The following is a 16,046-nucleotide window of genomic DNA, read 5'->3' as shown; positions in this document are numbered from 1 at the left end:
CAGCCTACTCCCAACTTTGCCCTCCCCCTCCTCTTCTTCCTCACAGCCTGTCCGTTGGAGTAGAGCTGAACGCAGAGAATGCAGGAGGCAAACAGAGGGGACTGGTACGGGAGGCAGGGCAGCCCCGAGAGACGTAGAGAGAGAAATCCTAGTTCCCCACGACTAACATGCAGGGATGGCCTCCAGTAACACATTCTCTAAGAAGGAACTGCCAGTGTAAGAAAACACAGCCTAAGGCTGACACAAATCTATCTGTCCGTGACAATGGCTGCAAGGAGGCTGAGAATAGGTTGAGGGCAGAAGTGAGGGCCCCAGGAAGACCCAAATGCAGGTCACACTGTCCAGTACTTTCTTCCCACAGCCCACTCCCAACAAGGACCCCAATAAAGGATACGGATTGCTGAACATCCTCTTGAGGTCTACCTTCTCTTTGCAGTAGGGACACGTCTGCTTCTTTCCCACGATGCACCAGCCGCGGATGCAGAACTCGTGGAAGCTGAGCACCGCTGGTCAAGGGAAATGGTGAGAGCCAGGGCGGCACTCCAGCCCCAGGCCAGTCTTTAAAAGATTCAAATCCTGCCTTCACGCTTTATCAGCTCTGTAATGTTGTGCAAGTCCCTCTGTCTGAACCTGTTTCCTCACATGTAAAGTAAGGATAATGATCCCTGTCTCACAAGATTGTTATGGGGCAAAATGGAGACGACACATGGCTCTCTCAACATAGGCACAGAATGGGAGCTGGGTAAATACATGATAAATATTAGAAGTGTTATTCAGAATAGGGGATTTGATGCTAAACTGAGGGATCCCATTAGAGGGTCCTCTTCCCCTGTGACTGGTCAGATCTCAGGTCAGCTAGCACAGCCTCACTAGCTACAGCCTCAGGTTTCTCTCAGACTCAGCCAGGCTGTAACCACTGTTTACCTAAGAGTGGCTCTGATCTGTGGGAAAGCGCAGGGAAGGCAGCCCTCTCGTGACTCTCCTACACTCAAGGGTCTGGACAGCACACCTAGGGTCATGACCACCCCCTTTCTCTCCCTCACTGGAGTGTGCACGTTGCAGGAGAGATGTGGCCCAGGAGCTCAAGGCAGGATACACATGATTGCAGGACAGCCTATACGTGTTCTCAATGATCCCCTCTTCACTGACGTCCACAAAGATCTGCTGCCCACACACAGCACACACGCTGTCTGAAAGATGTTTGGTAGGCATGCCCGACTCGCTGTAGAACTGAAGGAGAATAGCAGGAAGGAAAGATAGGAAAAGCTGTGAGAAGCAGCCAAAGTAGGAAGCTCCACAGAAGCCTCAGGACTTCTAGAGAGGAGGCACAGTGGCAGGGGGAGGCCCACAGTTAGAGGACATCTTTTTTTTTTTTCTTTATTTTTTTTTAACTGTTTAGAAAAGATCATCTTTTACAAGTCAAAATGACATCATCTTTGCTGGGCAGATGGGGAGAAGTGACCGGACTAGAGACAGTTGGGAAGTTAGATGTAGCAGGACCTGTAGACTGGGCTAGATCAGCACCAAAGGATAAGGGAAAGAGGAGGGAGAAGGACTCGGGGCTGGTGATCAGGAGCTGTGTCAGGCAAGCCATTCTGTCGCTAGACTATGGTTCCATCAGAAATGGAGAGCAATATTCTCCAACATTTAAAACAGTGAAATATTAAGTGCCATGTTGGTTTGGTGACAAGGGCATTCTCAGACATCTGTGGCAGCAGCAAAAGGGGTTCAAGCCTTTTGGATAGCATTTAGCATGGTGTCTCAAACTGTTGCACCTTTTGACCCATTAATCTCACTTCAAGGAATTTAAAGAAATAAGAGGGAGTGTCAAAAAAGTTTCACGAATACAGGTATTCACTTAAGTATTATCATAACTAAGAAAGTAAAGAGTTTGGCATGTCCTCAAAAAGTTAAACATAGAATTACCAAATGACTGAGCAATTCCATTCTCGGTAAAAACCCAAAAGATATGAACTAGGGACTAAACACACTTAAACGCCAGTGCTCACAGCATTACTCACAGTAGCCAAAAAGTGGAAACAACCCAAGTGCCTATCGACAGATAAATGAATAAACCGAATGCGGTGTCACACACAATGGAATACTATTCAGCCATAAAAAGGAATGATACATTCTATACACAGATGAACTCTGAAAACACTACGCTAAGTGAAAGAAGCCAGAGACAAAGGCACAAATCTTGTATGATTCCATTTACAAGAAATATCTACAACAGGCATGTTCACAGAGATGGAAAGTATGGCCGGGCGCGGTGGCTCAAGCCTGTAATCCCAGCACTTTGGGAGGCCGAGACGGGCGGATCACGAGGTCAGGAGATCGAGACCATCCTGGCTAACACGGTGAAACCCCGTCTCTACTAAAAAATACAAAAAACTAGCCGGGCGAGGTGGTGGGCACCTGTAGTCCCAGCTACTCGGGAGGCTGAGGCAGGAGAATGGTCTAAACCCGGGAGGCGGAGCTGCAGTGAGCTGAGATCTGGCCACTGCACCCCAGCCTGGGCGACAGAGCAAGACTCTATCTCAAAAAAAAAAAAAAAAAAAAAAAAAAAAAAAAGAAAGTATATTAGAGGTAAACCAGGGGCTGCGGGGAGGGGTAATGAGGAGTTACTGCTTAATGGGCAGAGTTTGTTTGGGATGATGAAAAATTTTGGAATTAGACAGTGACAATGTTGCAGAATTCTGCAAATGTAATTAAGGCACTGAACTGTATACTTCAAAATGGTGAAAATGGTGACATGGTCTAGAAATCTCTTCTGGGGAGTAAACTGGTTAAAGGAAGATCCAATGTCTACATAAATAGGTAAGAGGGAAATGAAGGTAAAACACAAGACAGTTGTTCAAAAAGGAACCTAATAAACTGTTTATAAAGTGATCCAATGTACTGTTTTCAATTTGATCCAGTAGAGAAAAAAATTAGAATATTCCCATGATACCGAGAGACAAAGTCCCTGGCCTTAAACGGTACTAGATTAAAGTTACCCAAGGTGATGGAAATACTCCTTCTTGGGGTGGGGTCTTGGGGGATGACACTGAGACAGAGAGCACTTCTGTATTGCTTAAATAATTACAAAGAGAACATATTACTTTTATAAACAGCAAAACAACAAAGATATATTTCCATTCTGAAAAAAAAAATTAGAAATATTTACTTGCGTTTCTCAGATTGGTTGTTAATTTACCCATATTTCAGCATCTCTTCGTGATGTCCACCTGCTCCTCTTGCAGCATTTCCTATCTCAGTGAAAGGTACTACCATCCAAGCAGTTGCCAAATCAGAAATCTCAGCTTAGAGACCTACATTTCTTTCATATTTTTCCCTTCAGTCTTCAGAACCAAACTATATCTAAGTCCTGTTAACTTACCTCCAAAATACTTCTCCAATACAGTATGTCCTCTCTTAACTTCATTGATAGATTCTTGGAAACTGTGACTTTACGTGAAACGACATATAACAAAACCAATTATACCACTGGCTAATTGATGAGTTCAGTTCCTGTGTCATATTTCTGTCACAAAGACATCACCAAACCTCTATTTAAGAGACACCAAATTGTCTCTTAAATAAAGACTCAAAACACTTTTAATATTAAATGTTGAAATGAAATGTGTAGCTTTACACATAAAGATTAATAAAGCAAGTATGAAAACTTCCCCAATTTTTGGTAAAGCAGTGAGTGACAGTGGCTGTTGTTGTAGCAGTTGTGGGTTAAGTCAAGGAATAAAAGTTCACAAAGTAAAAATTGTAAGGAGCAACTCCTACCACTGTGCAGTTCAAAAACAATAACCAAATATGGACTAGGCACTTTTGTGCCCCATCATTTATTGTTGTACCTTTGCATGATTATTGTACACTTTGTGAATTTTTACTTATTTAGAGACAACATCTTGCTCTGTTGCCCAGGCTGGAGTTTGGTGGCACAAACAAGCTCAAGGCAGCCTTGAAACTCCTAGGCTCAAGCGACCTCCCACCTTGGTCTCCGAAGTAACTGGGACTACAGGCATGTGCCACCACGCCCGGCTAATTTTTTTTTTTTCTCATTTTTTTGTAGAGATGGGGTCTCACTATGTTGCTCAGGCTGGTCTTGAACTCCTGGGCTCAAGCAATCTGCCTGCCTCGGCCTCCAAAGGGAGCCACTGTGCCCAGCCCCTCCCAGGATTTTTGGTATAAAAATCAAAATCCTTAATTTGGCCTACAGGCTTTTTTCTAGTCTAGTCACTACTTCTCCAGACACTTCTTGGCCATACAACCGCACTGGTCTTAGTTCCTCAAAAACACCCACACTATCTCCCATGATAGGACTCTTACGAATGCTCTTTTCCTCTGCCTGGTTCTCACTTCATCCACTTAACTCCTACTCATTGTTCAAGTCAGCTTCATAGTCACTTTTTCAAGGAAGCCATCTTTGAGCCCCGAGACTAGGTCAAATGACATTACTACATGTGTTCACAGCATCATGAACCTTTCCTACATAATGCTTATTAAAGTTGTAATTTTATTTTTATCTGTGTTTGTTACTACAATAGCCATCTCTCCCACCCAGTTTATCTGGGCAAAAACAATGTTTATTTTTGTACACTTTTGTAATTCGGACACATAGCTATGTGTCTAGACACATAGCAGGCATTACAAAGTATTTACTGAATGAATGTTAACTTCCTGCTGGATAAAGTGGCTCCTTCCTATAATGGCCCTAAAGAGAAAAATTACAGTTACATCTGAGATTTGGCTAATTTTTTTTAAAAACAATTTCAACTTTTATTTTAGATTCAGAGGGTACATGTGCAGGTTTGTTTCATGGGTATACTGCGTGATACTGAGGTATGGGGTACGAATGATCCTGTTGCCCATGTAGTGAGCATAGTACCCAACAGATAGTTTTTCAACCGTTGTCCCCACTCCCTCCTCCTCTAGTAGCCCCCAGTGTCTATTGCTGCCATCTTTATGTCCATGAATACCCAACGTTTAGTTCCCACTTATAAGAAAGAACATGCAGTAAAGAACATGCGGTTTTCTGTTCCTATATTAACTGGTTTACACTAAAGGCCTCCAGCTAGCATGTTGCTGCAACGGACATGGTTTTATCCTTTTTTATGGCTGTGTTGCTTTCCAAACTTTAAGGAAGGAATGTCCATGCATACGCACATCTTGAAGGATTTTATTTGGCTTATCTCACCTCTTAGTGCCTTTCTCGTCCATTAAACAAGTGACGTCAACTTGAACAATTTGGAGGTGTCAAGAGTCTATTAAGTATTTAAGAACCCGGATGAACTCACCCCTATGGTAGATGCCATGTAGTCTGCACACATTTCTGCAAAGTCCCGTTCAAGAACTCCATAGTAGAGGCCATAGAAGAGAAGGGAGATGCCAAAGTCCATGGCATCTTCTGGTTTGATCCTGCAAGGGAAGTATTAGAGCTAGAAAGACCCACCCTGAGACATATCTTCTTTGGATTACTACTCTGGGACACACAAAGCAGGGCCCAAAGCGAGAAGGCCCAAAGGCTAAAGCAAGTGTGGGCAAACTATGACCAAATCCAGTCTGCTGCCTATTTTTATATGGCCCATGAACACCTCTTGAGGAGGCTAGCACTGTAGGCTGCAAAGACCAAGCTACAGTATCCCCTCCTACCCCTTTTTCTCACTCTGCTCTTAGTCCTTGCCTCCCCTAACTGGTGGCAATGACTTGCAGCTGCCCAGGACCTGGGCTCCTTGGGACCTACATGTTGGGGACTCCACTGTTGGTAAGTGCCGGACATTAAGTGAGCTGCCTTGCTGAGCTGTCTCTCCTCCAGCTAGCCACCCAAGTTGAAACAGCTGAGCTATCCATAAGGAGGAAAGGGCATGCCAGAAATCTGGGTGTCACTGGAGCAGAGAGTGAAAATTATCCCAGTGGCCACATGCCCCTCCTTCTGAGATTGTCTCGGCTTATGACAACTGAGCACAAAGCATGCTCACTACCTGAGACCTGGCCCCCTCCCCAGGCAAACAGGGTGGGACAGGGTAGGAGCTTTCCCTCTTGTACCAGGCTAGAGTGCAGTGGCTCACTGCAACTTCCACCTCCCGAGTAGCGGGTTCAAATGATTCTCTTGCCTCAGCCTCCTGAACAGCTGGGACTACAGGCGTGTGCCACCACACCCGGTTAATTTTTGTACTTTTAGTAAGAATGAGGTTTCACCATGTTGGCCAGGCTGGTTTTGAACTGACCTCAGGTGATCCACCTGCCTTGGCCTATAGTCCTATTGTCCCATAAGACCTGAAATATTTACTATTTGGACCTTTACAGAAACGGCTTGTCAAACACAGGTTTGGAAAAAAAAAAAAAAAAAGATAAAATTAGTAAATATTTATTAATATACAGTAGTTACTATAAAATTATAAACTACATATATAAATAATCTGTATCATGTCATCAAAGTTAAATTTTGGTCCAAGTCTATTTAACAAGAAGGATAAAGATCTTGCCTATAACATTAGAAGGTTTAATAATTCCAAGGACCAATAATTTGCAACCTTGAGTCTATAAATCTTTGTTATAGAAAATTATCTTTGTTAAAATATTTGTACAAAGAACCGTATGTATTTGCTTAGTTACAAATTATATTTATATACAAAGTTGCATTTGCTTATGAACCTTGAATATTTAACTCACTAGAAATCATTGATCTTACGCCAATTAATTTGATCAGTAGCACAAAAATGATCAAGATTCTCAATTCTGTTTTCCTCATTGTAGAGTTTAGGCAAGTAAAAAGAAACTGTAATTACAGAAGAATTATATTTAAAACATAATGCAGAGGCCAGGCGTGGTGGCTCACGCCTGTAATCCCAACACTTGTGGGAGGCCAAGGCAGGTGGATCACCTGAAGTCAGTTCAAAACCAGCCTGGCCAACATGCGGAAACCCCATCCTTACTAAAAATACAAAAATTAACCGGGTGTGGTGGCACACGCCTGTAGTCCCAGCTATTCAGGAGGCTGAGGCAGGAGAATCATTTGAACCCGCTACTCGGGAGGTGGAGGTTGCAGTGAGCCACCGCACTCTAGCCTGGGCAATAAAGCATGACTCCATCTCAAAAAAAAAATAGAAAAAAAACCCCCATAATACAGAATCTTGATTTTTTTGTTTAACCATACAGGTTAGAAAGTTTCCAGGAGATATCTGTTTTCTTCGACAAGATGTGTTTGACTCTACGGTGATGAATTCATCTAAAGCCTTCAGGAGCCTGTTTATTCTTTCAGCCTGTACTACCCCCGGAAGAAAGAATTTAATGAGTGTGCTCTCACTATATAAAATAGGATTTATTTTATTTATTTTTTTTTCGAGATGGGGGTCTCCCTTTGTCACCTGGGCTGGAGTGCAGTGGCACAATCATAGCTCACTGCAGCCTTGAACTTCTGGGCTCAAGCAATCCTCCCGCCTCAGCCTCCTGAGTAGCTGGGGATACAGGTGCACGCCACTACACCCAGCTAATGTTCTTTTTTTTTTTTTTTTGGAGTTGAGGGTCTCAATATGTTGCCCAGCTTGGTCTTGAACTCCTGGCCTCAAGCAGTCCTCCTGCCTCAGCCTCCCAAATAGCTGGGATTACAAGTGAGAGCCACCACACCTGGCCAGGATTTATTTTTACTTGTCCTAAAATAAACTCCTTTCAGAGACTCCTGCCTACAATATAACTAGGCTCAGGGAAGAGGCCAGTAATCATTCCATTCATTATCTTAAATTTGAATCCTAAATCTCTAGCTTCAGTGCACTGTCCTAGGCTTAGGGCTCCTCGTGATCCACTGTCCACAGCCACCAGTATTTCATCCAAGAAATCATATTTCCACCCTCATCTGCCTCACTGACTCACTGTACGCTCCAGTCTTTGAGCTCAGGATTTCTTGGCACCTGACTCAATTCGGGGTAGGAAGACCTGTAAGCTAATAGAGATCTTCTGGAAGGCTTATGACAACTGAGGCAATAGCCAAAATTCCATTCCTAGGAATGCACCCTTAGGAAGCAACAGAGCAGCGTTATCTATGACGGTACTAAATTGAAACAACCTAAGTGCCCAAAAATGAAGCAGGACTTAACATCCATGGCTTAACTTTCTACAACTGTTTCCTGAGAAATCTTGTCGAATGTCAGCTATATGACAGGAAACACTAATTATGACCTGTGATTAGTACAACGCATCTGGACTGGGACATTCTTGAAACTGGATGTGTTCTTGTGGGAATGGGGCTCCTAGGCCAGGGTGGCTTCCACACCGGTCTGTGTCATCTCATTCCCTCACACCTAAGCTCTGAGTCTACTGTGAAGACTGCAGACACTGCTCTGCTCTATCTTTTTGTTTTGTATCCTTCTAAGTCAAATCTGTTGCTAGCTGTAGCCAACCATGGTCATGTAGGTTGATGGTCTAGCCCAAGAGTCAGCAAACTTTTCCTATAGGGCCAGATGGTAAATATTTTAGGTTTTGTAGCCCATATGATCTTTATCATGACTATTCAACTCTGCTGTTTTAGTGGAAAAACAGCCACAGGCAATATATAAATGAATGAGCATGACTATGTTCCAGTAAAACTTTATTTCATAATAACAGGCTGTGGGCTATTTGGCACAGAGGGCACAGTTTGCCAACCCCTGGCCTGGTTGAACATAAGGCCATTCATGCAGAGTGGATGTTGCAAATGAACAGTAAACACCGATGAGAAAAACAGCTCTGTTAAAGTGACAGAATTATGGATAGCAGGTTATAATAACTATTATGCTTACTTTGGTTACTAGACTTTTCCATTAAAATATAAAGCCTTGGAAAATATAAAATGATTTAGGACTTTGACACTGTATATATTCAGACATTCCTTGCTTTCTGCCAGCACAAATCATGGAGAGCCTGTCTTCATCCATTCCTCTACAGCACCCAAGTCTCCTATCCTGGATATTATGTCCCTCCTGTTAATAACCACGACTTGCAGCAAGAGGTACATCTCAACAGCCACTCTTCCCCAAACTCCAGCAAAAACAAAAACAAAGGGTACTCACTTGAATAATAAGTTAAGACCAAAGAGGGTAAACATGACAGCCATGTAGCCAACGATGCCAGTGGCATAGCTGATTTTATAGATTAGCAGGAACCACTTATAAACCAACCTGGGGAAAGGAGAGAAAGTTAGTGCAGCTGACACAGAGATTCTGGCCTCAGTGGTCACTGGATCACCAGAATCCTTTATTCTCACATCAATGGGGACACCACGGTCTTTGCTCAGGACTTACTGAGCAACTTCAGTTACTATTCAAAGCTGCTCACTCCCTTAACTGCAGAAATGCCTCCATATATTCGAGAAGTAGTACTTCTTTGTATTTTCTTTTTTTTTTTTTTTTTTTGGAGATGGAGTCTTGCTCTGTCACCTAAGCTGGAGTGCAATGGCGCGACCTCGGCTCACTGCAACCTCTGCCTTCCGAGTTCGAGCGATTCTTCTGCCTCAGCCTCCTGAGTAGCTGGGACTACAGGTGCCCACCACCACACCTGGCTAATTTTTATATTTTTTTAGTAGAGACGGGGTTTCACCACATTGGCCAGGCTGGTCTCGAATTCCTGACCTCACGATCTGCCTGCCTCAGCCTCCCAAAGTGCTGGGATTACAGGCGTGAGCCACCACGCCCGGCTGTGCTTTGTATTTTCATGATCTCAGACCAAGGAAAAGATTCCTAAAAAGGCAGTTTCTGCCTCACAGAAGGAGCACAGCTGACCTTAGACAGCTATGTCACCTCAAATGAGGAAGTAAAAAGTATTAAACACAACTATGCTCAGAAGATTAACAGGCAGGAAGGCTAGTTGTTCAGAAACAGAAATCAAGAGACGAATCCGAGGTAGAATGAGCTACAGGTTTTTTGTACCTGGGCCTGGTTAGTCTGAATACAGCTTTGCTCCTATCCACAGGCCAAAAATGAAATGATGTATAATGAATTTGCTTCTGAAATGAATTTTCTTCTGAGGGAGAAGAGAAAGGAGAGAGGCACTTAAGAAGTACCTTTTGAGTTGGATACAAGTGTGTGGTGGTAGTGAAGTAGAATGGGGTTGTTCATGCTCCTGAAGGAGGAGTAGTGTGCCCCAGGAGCCAACGAAGAACAGCGTACAATCTAATTGATGGATCTCAGCTACTAGACTCAGCAAGAAAGACGGTTTCCTGAATGAACCAGGGCTTTTTTTTTTTTTTTTTTTTTTTTTTTTTTTTGGCTAGAGACAGGGTCTTCTTGCAATGTTGCGCAGGCTGGCCTCCAACTCCTAGGCTCAAGGGATCCTCCCACCTCAGCCTCTCTGGGATTACAAGCATAAACCGCTGCTGCTTGGCCCAACCAGAGCCTTTTAAATGCTACAAGAGTGGGTTCCCGTCATCAGGAGCCACTACTCTATCTCTGATGGGAGCTAATGAACAAGTTAGCAATCTGCCTGAATAACCAGCACAAGTCTGTGTGGTTCCTGAGAGCTGACTAGGTTACTACCAACCCTGCTGAGCCCTAGGGAGGAAAGTCAAGGTCCTTCTCTGCCCGTGCCTCCTTGCTGTGGCCAGGCAAGCGGTGATGGTTTCTCAGGCTAGGGAAAGGACCCAAACATCTTCCTTCTAGTACTATCTTAAAGAATACACACAGTTCCATTCTCCAGGGTTTGCACTGATCATAAAGGAGAGAGACATAGTGAAAGGGACATGAAATTTTAGGTAAAAAAACTCAATATGGATTAAGTGATGTTTTAGTAGCTGGGTAACCTCAGATTAAGTCAAATCACCTCTTTGAGACAAGAGAGGTGTATGGAGCCCATTTCCTGGTATATAATACATGTTCATGAAATGCTGCACGTATAGTACAAATAGGGATGTTTATGAAAGTGCTATGAGGGCAGGCACAATGGCTCACACCTGGAATCCCAACACTTTGGGAGGCTGAGGTGGGAGGATTGTTTGAGTTCAGGAGTTTGAGACCAGCCTAGGAAACTCAGTGAGACCTTGTCTCTACTAAAAATAAAAATAAAAAAATAGCCAGGCAAGGTGGAGCATGCCTGTAGTCCCAGCTACTCCAGAGACTGAGATGGGAAAACTGGTTGAGCCAAGGAGGATGAGGCTGCAGTGAGTTGTGATCATGGCACTGCACTCTAGCCTGGGCAACAGAGTGCGACCTCATCTCTGTTTTTAAAAAGTGCTTTGAAATTGTAAAGCACTATCAAATGTTAGTTACAAGGCCGGGCATGGTGGCTCACACCTGTAATCCCAGCACTTTGGGAGCCCGAGGCAGGCAGATCACTTGAGGTCAGGAGTTTAAGACCAGCCTGGCCAACGTGGTCTCTACCAAAAATACAAAAAAAAAAACAAAATTAGGCTGGGCGCGGTGGCTCAAGCCTGTAATCCCAGCACTTTGGGAGGCCGAGACGGGTGGATCACGAGGTCAGGAGATCGAGACCATCCTGGCTAACACGGTGAAACCCCGTCTCTACTAAAAAATACAAAAAACCAGCCGGGCGAGGTGGCAGGCACCTGTAGTCCCAGCTACTCGGGAGGCTGAGGCAGGAGAATGGCGTAAACCCGGGAGGCGGAGCTTGCAGTGAGCTGAGATCTGGCCACTGCACTCCAGCCTGGACAACAGAGCCAGACTCCATCTAAAAAAAAAAAAAAAAAAAAAAATCAGCTGGGTGTGGTGGCACACAAACTGTAATCCCAGCTACTTGGGAGGCTGAGCCAGGAGAATTGCCTGAGCCCGGGAGGCAGAGGTTGCAGTGAACTGCACTCCAGCCTGGGCGACAGAGTGAGACACTGTCTCTAAATAAATAAATAAACAGCAAGGAGTTACTGGCTGGGCACAGTGGCTCACAACTGTAATCCCAGCACTTTGGGAGGTCAAGGCGGGCAAATCATGAGGTCAGGAGATCAAGACATCCTGGCTAACATGACGAAACCCCGTCTCTACTAAAAAACTACAAAAAATTAGCCAGGCATGGTGGTGGGCGCCTGTAGTCCCAGCAACTCAGGAGGCTGAGGCAGGAGAATGGTGTGAACCCGGGAGGCAGAGCTTGCAGTGAGCTGAGATCACACCACTGCACTCCAGCCTGGGCGACAGAGCGAGACTCTGTCTCAAAAAAAAAAAAAAAAAAAAAAAGCTAGTAGTTACTATTATAAAAATCCTCCATATTAGAGACATATTTTCAATCATTTTAGCCAAAAGTTGGCACTGTTTGTGGTGTTCATGGTGACTCTTACATTGTTCTATTGCATTTTTTCTTCATATCACCTTATCTCCCTATGGGAGGTAGCAATTACTGTCCCATTTTTAGGGATGAATAATTCAAGGCTCAGAAAGGTAAGGTCATATAGTTGAACAAGTGGCAGGGCTAGAGGTCCCAATTCACATTCATCCCGCTCCACATCCTGTATCTTCCACAATGGCCCTTAAATTACCAAAGCCAGAGAGAAACTTCTGGATCACCTATTTCACCTTATACAATGAAACTCCAGAAGGCCAGAGAAAGGCTTGCAGGAAAGTAGAACATAAGAATAGGAAGAAGAGCAGTCTACCATTGAAAGACTTTGGATCAGGTGGTCACAACTTTGAGGCTGGCCAGTCAAGCTCTCTTGGACCTACACAAACCTCTGTCATAGCACTTACCAACTTCACTGCAACAGGAGCTTTCTCATCCATCTCCTCCATTAAACAGAGTACTCCTTGAGACAGGGACCATGTCTTATCCAGCTCTGTATCCCCAGCGCTCAGCATAGGGCCTGGCACATAGTAGGTGCTTATTTGAATGAATGAGAAAATCTCTTTTTCTGTTGAGTACAGATATTAAATTACCTCACAAGCTGGTTGGGAGGATCAAATGAGAAACGAATTTGAATAAAATAAAAAGAATTATACAGGCAGTGGCTGCTTTGTGACTCAAGAAGGAGGTATTGTTTATTGGAAAATTATAAATTTGCTAAGATTCATTCGTTCAACAAAAATTCACAGAGTAGGCTACTATGTGCCAGGCCCCATGGCAGGGCTTGAATATACAGTGACAAACAATGGATGTGGTTCCTGATCTCAGAGGTAAGAGTTAGTGAGGGAGATAGATACTCAAAACAGTATTTAGTTATAAATTGTGGTAAGTTATATGAAGGAACACTACTGTGCAATATGAGAGAATATACTGGAAAATCTAATTCAGAGATCAGAGAAGGGTTCACAGAAGAAAACATTTAAAATGAGACCACAATGATCACCATGATTTGCTTATTTTTGTTTGCCTTTAATATAAAAAGACCTTGAAACCATAAAGTAAGCTATACAGAAATATCTGGGGTTTTTAATCGATGAATAGGGGAGGGGGTCTCCCAATCAGCTCGTTTTAGAGGGGACCCATGCCAAGTAGTTTTGGCAGACAAAACCAGGAATTTTTTCAGTCTAAACCTATGTTCCTCCCATGCATTCCAACCCATCAGCTTCGGAAAACCTGGGCTCTTCCCACTATTTAAACTCTCACCTTGGGGTTGTCTGTACTAGAGGTTTTCGGGTGGCTCGGAAGGTGACAAAGGCTGTGACAGCAGAGAACAAGATCCAGATCACTAGGAACCTCCACCAGTGCAGCTTCACTGTGAAATAGAGGGGAACAACCCACATCTGAAAGAGGGTCACCATCTGAAACACAAACACAAGCACTTCAGCTCTAGCCAGATCCCTCTGCAGCTCTGTCCACAGTCCCAAATGCAGCTTGTTTTCTATTTTAGCTTGATCCTCTCCTGTACTTCCAGCTTTGGATAAAGGTAACTCCACTAGTGATACAAGTCAGAAACTTAGGACCATATTTGACTCCTCCTCCCTTTCATCCCTCACTCAACTATCTCTTGGATATATTCTTTCCTTTCCATTTGAGCTCTTGCTACCACTTAGCTGGCTGACTGCAATGAGCTCTTTGTTAATCTCCCTGCATTCAGTGTCTATCCTTTTGAGGAGTGAAGAATGGTACCCCGAACACAAAATCTTGACCATGTCATTTCTCTGCTTGAACAGTCCCCCTGCATAAAGGATAGGATCCAACATTCCTTTTATTTATTTTGAGATGGAGTCTTGCTCAGGTTGCCCAGGTTGGAGTGTAATGGCTTGATCTCGGCTCACTGTAGCCTCTGCCTCTCAGGTTTAAGTGATTCTCCTGCCTCAGCCTCCCAAGTAGCTGGGATTACAGGCACATGCCACTATGCCTGGCTAATTTTTGTATTTTTTGTAGAGAGGATCCAACATTCTTAGCCAGGCTGTCAAATCCCCCATAATATGGCCCCAACCTACTATTTCAAGGGCCATCTGCCACTCCCCAGGCCTTTAAGCCAGGTTGTCCCCATCAGGTTGTCCTTCCCACCTGCCTTTCTGCCTGACAATATCACATCCAAGACACACAAGGCCTTCAGTCTCCTTTCCAGGCAGAAAGTGCTTTCCAGTGCTCCAAACGCATCATTATAGTGCTTATCTAGAGTATGAGGCTGGGCTTGAATTCATTCTCTACCTGTATGTAAGCTCCTTGTGGGCAGTGACTAGGCCGTATTCCCATTTCCTCTACACTAGAAAACTGTTGGCACACGATATGTCCTCAATAAATTCCAATAAATAAAAGGAAAGTAAAACGAGAGTAGGATTCCCTCGGAGAGAGGTACATTTCTATTTTAAAGAGTGCCTGTTTTACTCTCCCTCCTTCAGAGCCTTCCCTCAGACTTGTTAGCTGAAGTTTTTTAAAGGCAAAAAATAATTCTAACTCAAAGTTTGAAGTCATTGCCAGTCTTCTCTCCAATGCCTCCTAACTCCCTTCCCAACCACCCTTCTGTCACTAGATGTCACCCTTCTCCAGTGAGTAGCAGGTATAAAAAAAGATAGCACATAATACGTAATGGAGGTTTTCTTCCTGATGCCATCAATGAAATGAAAGAATATTTTTTAAAAAACAACAACAAAAAAGAGAGATACAGAGAGGAAAAGAGTGGCTAGTTTCCTGGTGTTCTATAGTAAACTAAGAAAGTATTTACTTGGCCAGGCATAGTGGCTCACACTTGTAATCCCAGCACTTTGGGAGGCTGAGGTGGGCGGATCACGAGGTCAGGAGATTGAGACCACCCTGGCTAACACGGTGAAACCTCGTCTCTAATAAAAATACAAAAAAAAAAAAAAAAAAAAAAAATTAGCTGGGCGTGGTGGCAGGCGCCTGTAGTCCCAGCTACTCACTCGGGAGGCTGAGGCAGGAGAATGGTGTGAACCCAGGAGGCGGAGCTTGCAGTGAGCCGAGATCGCGCCACTGCACTGTAGCCAAGGTGACAGAGCAAGACTCTGTCTCAAAAAAAAAAAAAAGATTAGGGATTTCTAGACCAGTGCTATCCAAACGAAATATCATGCAAGTCACAAACACAGTTTAAAATCTTCTAGTTACATTTTTTAAAAGGTAAGAAGAAACAGGTTTTCATTTCAATAATATATTCTATTTATCCCAATATATACAAAATATCTCAATATGTATTCAAGATTAAAATTATTTATGAAATGGCTTACTTTTTTGGTACTAAGGCTTTGAAATCAAATATGTATTTTACATTTACAACAGACTAACTACATTTCAAGTGGTCAGCAGGCACATGGGACTGATGGCTGCCATAATAGGTAGTGCAGCTTAGAGCTTCGTTTTAGTGTTTGTCTGTAGCTACCATTCTCTTACAGACTTCTCTGACAAAAAAAAAGCCTCAGATGGTCAGGCATGGTGGCTCACGCCTGTAATCCCAACACTTTGGGAGACCAAGGCAGGTGGATCACCTTAGGTCAGCAGTTTAAGACCAGCCTGGCCAACATGGTGAAACCCCGTCTCTATTAAAAATACAAAAATTAGCCAGGCCTAGTGGCAGGCACCTGTAATTCCAGCTACTTGGGAGGCTGAGGCAGGAGAATCGCTTGAAACTGGGAGGTGGAGATTGCAGCGAGCTGAGATTGCGCCATCACACTCCAGCCCAGGTGACAGAGTGTGAGACTCCATCTTAAAAAACAAAACAC

General features: G+C 43.8%; 1 protein-coding gene across 5 annotated transcripts in view; it reads right to left on the bottom strand.

The window, feature by feature from the left end:
• Positions 1 to 16,046, bottom strand: part of RNF121 (ring finger protein 121) — a 67,529-nt gene that overhangs the window by 1,589 nt on the left and 49,894 nt on the right. For 4 of the 5 annotated variants that reach the window (NM_001194615.3, XM_077961224.1, XM_077961226.1 and 1 more), the window contains 5 exon segments: positions 395 to 496; positions 1,097 to 1,230; positions 5,295 to 5,415; positions 9,042 to 9,149; positions 13,510 to 13,664. In NM_001194615.3, coding sequence (NP_001181544.1) covers positions 395 to 496; positions 1,097 to 1,230; positions 5,295 to 5,415; positions 9,042 to 9,149; positions 13,510 to 13,664 — 620 coding nt within the window. 5 annotated transcript variants of the gene reach the window in all.

The sequence above is a fragment of the Macaca mulatta genome, chromosome 14 (genome assembly GCF_049350105.2).
Source record: "Macaca mulatta isolate MMU2019108-1 chromosome 14, T2T-MMU8v2.0, whole genome shotgun sequence".
NCBI lineage: Eukaryota > Metazoa > Chordata > Mammalia > Primates > Cercopithecidae > Macaca > Macaca mulatta.
Note: the sequence above shows the minus strand (reverse complement) of the source record. Positions and strands in the feature narration are given on the sequence as shown.